Source organism: Sus scrofa, chromosome 12, assembly GCF_054392235.1.
Source record: "Sus scrofa isolate SSC_HxYL_T2T_F1_AM1 chromosome 12, Sscrofa_HxYL_maternal_Yorkshire_Landrace_v2.0, whole genome shotgun sequence".
Classification (NCBI taxonomy): Eukaryota; Metazoa; Chordata; class Mammalia; order Artiodactyla; family Suidae; genus Sus; species Sus scrofa.
Window position 1 is genome coordinate 23652327 of NC_139394.1, and position 4263 is coordinate 23656589.

The 4263-nt window shown below is 59.2% G+C and overlaps 1 protein-coding gene across 3 annotated transcripts; it reads right to left on the minus strand.

Annotated features, from left to right (window-relative positions):
* Positions 1–73: 73 nt before the first annotated feature.
* Positions 74–3855, minus strand: CISD3 (CDGSH iron sulfur domain 3). Of its 3 annotated transcripts, none has more exons than XM_084984686.1 (4): positions 3515–3736; positions 3093–3125; positions 2399–2518; positions 74–426 (listed from the first exon to the last, which is right to left on the minus strand). In XM_084984686.1, exons 1-4 carry the CDS (start codon positions 3719–3721, stop codon positions 247–249), a joined length of 540 nt encoding a protein of 179 aa, XP_084840812.1. In that variant the 5' UTR covers positions 3722–3736; the 3' UTR covers positions 74–246. The 3 variants fall into 3 exon arrangements, with proteins under 3 accessions (XP_084840812.1, XP_020922726.1, XP_084840814.1); XM_021067067.2 differs by lacking the exon at positions 3515–3736 and adding an exon at positions 3421–3485; XM_084984688.1 differs by lacking the exons at positions 74–426; positions 2399–2518 and having other exon boundaries at positions 3093–3210; positions 3421–3855.
* Between the last annotated feature and the right edge of the window lie 408 nt (positions 3856–4263).

A 4263-nucleotide genomic window follows, 5' to 3' on the forward strand; every position in this document is an offset into this window, starting at 1 on the left:
CCAACCCAGGTTAAGATCCAAGGGAGGGGTACAGGTCAGGTCCCTTACACCAGTGACCACAAGACCACCACTGTGGCATGGAATGCTTTTTTAATGCCATCTTCGCCAGCAGGCACTGAAGCAGGGGCCTGGTCCCAGCTGCCCCACATTGGAGACCTTGGGTTACAGGAGCAAGCTGCTCACAAACCAGCTATGGGTATTGGGGTCCCTGGGTGATCCTTCTTGGGCCGGGCAGCAGCCACCCCCTCAGAGTGGGGCGCCCACTTCTGCCTTCTGCACCCGCTCACTCCTGTGGGTGCCATCGCAGTACGGGGGTTTCTGGGTGGCCTTGCAGGTACAGAGCACCACCACGCGGGTCTCCTGGGCCTTGAACTTGAGTGGGGATAGGCCAGTGCGTTGGAAGAAGTGGGAGCCATCACAGAAGGGCTGGTGAGGAAAAGGAAGAAGGTGGAGACCCGACCCCGCCTGCTGGGGCCAGACAGGTCTGCTAGGGGCAGCACACGGCTCCTGACACTGCCTGGTTCGCGAGCATACCTTTCACATCTGTGATGTGACAGTGATCAGAATAGAGCTGTTCCAAGAACATAAAATGCGTAGTGGTTACCCATGCACTTTGCCCATAGAAGCTTTGCAGGAGTAGTTTCTGGGGGACCCAGAGGGCTAGGACATGAGAACAGGGTTTTTTTTCCCTTTTTCTTCTTCTTTAAGTGCTGCACCTGCAGCATATGGAAGTTCACAGGCTAGGGGTCCAGTCGGCTACAGCTGCTGGCCAGTCACAGCCACATGGGATCCAAGCTGTAATTGCGACCTACACCACTGCTCACAGCAACATGGGATCCTTAACCCACTGAGTGAGGCCAGGGGTTGGACCTGCAACCTCATGGATACTAGTCGGGTTCGTTTCACGTGAGCCACAGTGGGAACTCCCAGAGTTTTCAAGGTGAAGTGAAAGGGGGCCTTAGATACTGACAATATTTACACACATAGGACTTTTTTTTGAGTGGCTCTGAGTCTCCAGTGGTTCCTGAGATTAATTTCCTTCCACGTGTTCTTAGTAAAAACTTCTCTGGGTGGGATTTAAAACTGGAGCATTGATTTCGTTTGGCTCCAGGAAACAAGTGGGCATGTCCTGGGCGGGCGTGGATGTTACAGGGGCTGGGGTGGTGGGGGTGTCCCACAGAGAACCGGCTGCCTGGAGCAGGCATATCCGCCCTTCCAGCCGGGAGGGTGTTCACACAGAGCCTGAGTGATGGGAGCAGGCCCGGAGAGGTGGTTTGCTAGTTAGTGGCAGAGCTGGAGCCAAGGCCTCTTGACCCTAGGGTCAGGGTGGCATAGGAGGAGGGCTGAGAGGAGTGTGCAGATAAAAGCCAGCACCTGTCCGAAGGGCAAGAGGCACAGAGGGCCTGCCTGTGCCCCTCCTCACTGGGAGGCATTCCCTCAGCACTGTGCCACCCTCTTGAGGACCTGCTCAAAGTCCACAGTGAATCAGTGGCCAAGTGGGAGGAACACGGTTCAAAGCGCAGCTCAGGAAGGAAAGGGGCCCTGGAGGCTGAGAACACGGGGCAGGTTCCTGCTGGGTGAAGGGCTCCTGGGGCAGAAGAGAGGAGCTGGGAGCGGGCAGCCAGGTTGACAAGACAGCCAGAAACCAGGAAAGGGAGTTCTGGTTGTGGCTCAGTGGTAGTGAACCCAACTAGTATCCATGGGAATGTGGGTTCAATCCCTGGCCTTGCTATGGATCCAGCGTGGCCTTGAGCTGTGGTTTGGGGCACGCAAGCAGCTTGGATCCCGTGTTGCTGTGGCTGTGGTGTAGGCCAGTGGCTACAGCTCTAATTCAACCCCTAGCCTGGGAACTTCCATATGCTGTGGGTGCAGCCCTTAAAAAATTAAAAATAATAAAGAAACCAGGAAAGTCTAAGAGACTGAGAAAGGGAGGGTTTTCAAGAGCCGAAGCTGGGAAGGGGCACACGGTGGGGGCAGGGGCGGGGGCAGGGTAGAGCGGCTGTACAGTCTGTCCAGTGTTGGGGTCCAAGGCCTGCGAACCTCTGGCCCAGATGCTTCTTAGGAGGAAGGAGGGGCGAGAGGGACCAACTGACTGGCAAGCCTCTCAGGGCGGAGCCGAACCCCTGAGAAGGAGGGCGCACTAGAAGAGGAGGCAGAGCCCTCAGCCCTGGGCCTGAGTTTCTGTCTCTCTGGCTGCATCTTGAAGGATGGATGCAGAGAACCGGGAGCTCAGGGCCGTGGGGGGCACTGGCCTGAGAATATCCCCCCTTCCCACCCCCTGGTTGTCTCCCAGGCACGTGTGGGAAAAAGAGGACCATCTTGGGCAGGAGCTCCCAGGAGACACGTGATGTCCCCAACATGTCATATATCAACACAAAGGCGGGTAGGCTTCGCTCACCTGCTTCTTGCTACGGCCACACACACACCACCTGTAGGTTTTCCCAGCCACCAGCTCCACCTTGATGGGTGTTTTCAGGGCCACCACAGGCTTGGCTGGGGTTCTGGGGAACCATCGAGCCTATGGCAGAGAAGATGAGGGGCTCAGGGTCCACCCCACACCCTGGAAGCACTTCCTTGCCTGTGGCATCGTCCCGTCGCTCAAGGGCCATGGCTATCGACAGGCTTCCCCTGCAGGAGGCAGCTCTGATGCTAACCTACAAGGGCTCTCCCCGCCACCACAGTGACCCTTAACTGCAGAAAGAGAAGAGATTTCCAAGGCCACGCAAGCACATGGGTTTCTGGGTCCAGCCGCTTTCCCTTCAAACCCTGGCTCTCAGCCAGGTGCCAGGGAGGGCAGGGCCAGGATCTGCCAGCCCAAGGGGGGGCTGCCTGCACCTGGCTTGGCTTCCCAGGCTCGGCTGTTCCCAGCACCGAAGCCCGCTCCCTGCCCTGTGTGCTCTGGTCACCCAATCTGCCCTGAGCCGCTGAGCGATGTCTACACAGAGTCTCCGGCCGCAGTCCATGAAGCAAGGCCGACTCATCTGGTTCCCTCCTCTGGTCTCTTCTACCTTTGCAGTGTCTGGGCCTTGGGGACTTGGGTGGCGAGAAGGGCACACGGGGTGCAGGCGTGGGAAGGTAGGGAGACTACTTACCAGCCAGGAGGAGATGTCCCGCCTCTGGTTCAGCTTCTCAAGGCCACCAGGCGTCACGAGACGGTGATTCGGAAACAGAAATACAAAGTCAGTGGAAAGACTTCCAGAGGGAAGTCATCTGGGAGGGAAGAGACAACAGGGCTTAGGCGCCTGGGAGAAAGGCGCGGTAAGAATAAGGGGTCCCAAGAGAGGGAGGGGTGTTGCTGCGAGGTGCCGGCACCCAGCGGGCGCTCAGGAAGGGCTGCAAAGCACCGGGCGACGCAAGGGTTTGGGGGTGACCACGGGGGTAGAGGCGGGGGCCCGGCCGCGCGGGGCTGCGGGAGCTCACCCAGGCCGCCGGCCTCAGGAGCGCCCCCGCGCCGCCCATGCCGGCCCCGCCGCCACCGCCACGCCGCGCCGGCTCCGCCCCGCTCCCGGGTCACCTTCCCGCTTCCCCGCCTCCCGGCGGCCCGGCCCCGCCTCGGCCCGGAAGACGCCACGGGGTTCGCGCGGGTGCGGGCCGGGGGGCCGAACACCAGCTCCAGCCGCCGGAAGTCGAGTCCAGCAGCCGCCTCGGGCCCCGAGGGCGTGGAGGGCTCTCTGGCGCCCCCTTTGGTGCCCGCGTGTCTGCGGAAGACCCATCGGAGCATCGCCGCTCCTTTCCTCCCAGGGCTCCCCCTTGCCGGGGCGGTGCGGATACCTCTCACCGCCTAGGGAGGTGTGTGTTTGTTTTTGCTTGGGATGGAATCGGAGGTGTAGCCGCCGGCAGCAAAACGCCAGATCTGAGCCGCGTCTGCGACCTACACCACAGCACACAAGCAACAGATTCTTAACCCACTGAGCAAAGCCAGGGATCGAACCTTTGTTCTCATGGCTACTAGGTGGATACTAGTCAGATGCGTTTCCGCTGGGCCACGACGGGAACGCGAGAGAGCTTGTTTTTTTTTGTTTTTTTGTTTTTAAACAGATTCCCGCCCTGGCCTACATCTTACGTTCTTATGGGGAGGACACAGGTACCTGAATTTTCAGTATGCAAGCTGGGTATCTTGTGCATTCTATGAGCTAGTCTTCCAAGAGCTGAAAGAAATGTATTAGAGCATCCCCCCAACCCCCATCCTTTCTCAAGGTTCCCACAGTTGGCACTCCACCTCCCTTCCCCTTCAGTAAAGGCAGACAAAGCAGGGTCTCTGGA

What these genes read in the sequence shown, in the direction of transcription:
- CISD3 (XM_084984686.1), bottom strand. Translation starts at nt 3,721, where the DNA reads ATGCTCCGATGGGTCTTCCGCAGACACGCGGGCACCAAAGGGGGCGCC. An exon ending in GGGACATCTCCTCCTGGCTG is followed by an intron (nt 2,519 to 3,092) that starts GTAAGTAGTCTC and finishes TCTCTGCCATAG; the next exon opens with GCTCGATGGTTCCCCAGAAC. An exon ending in GTGGCCGTAGCAAGAAGCAG is followed by an intron (nt 427 to 2,398) that starts GTGAGCGAAGCC and finishes TTTCCTCACCAG; the next exon opens with CCCTTCTGTGATGGCTCCCA.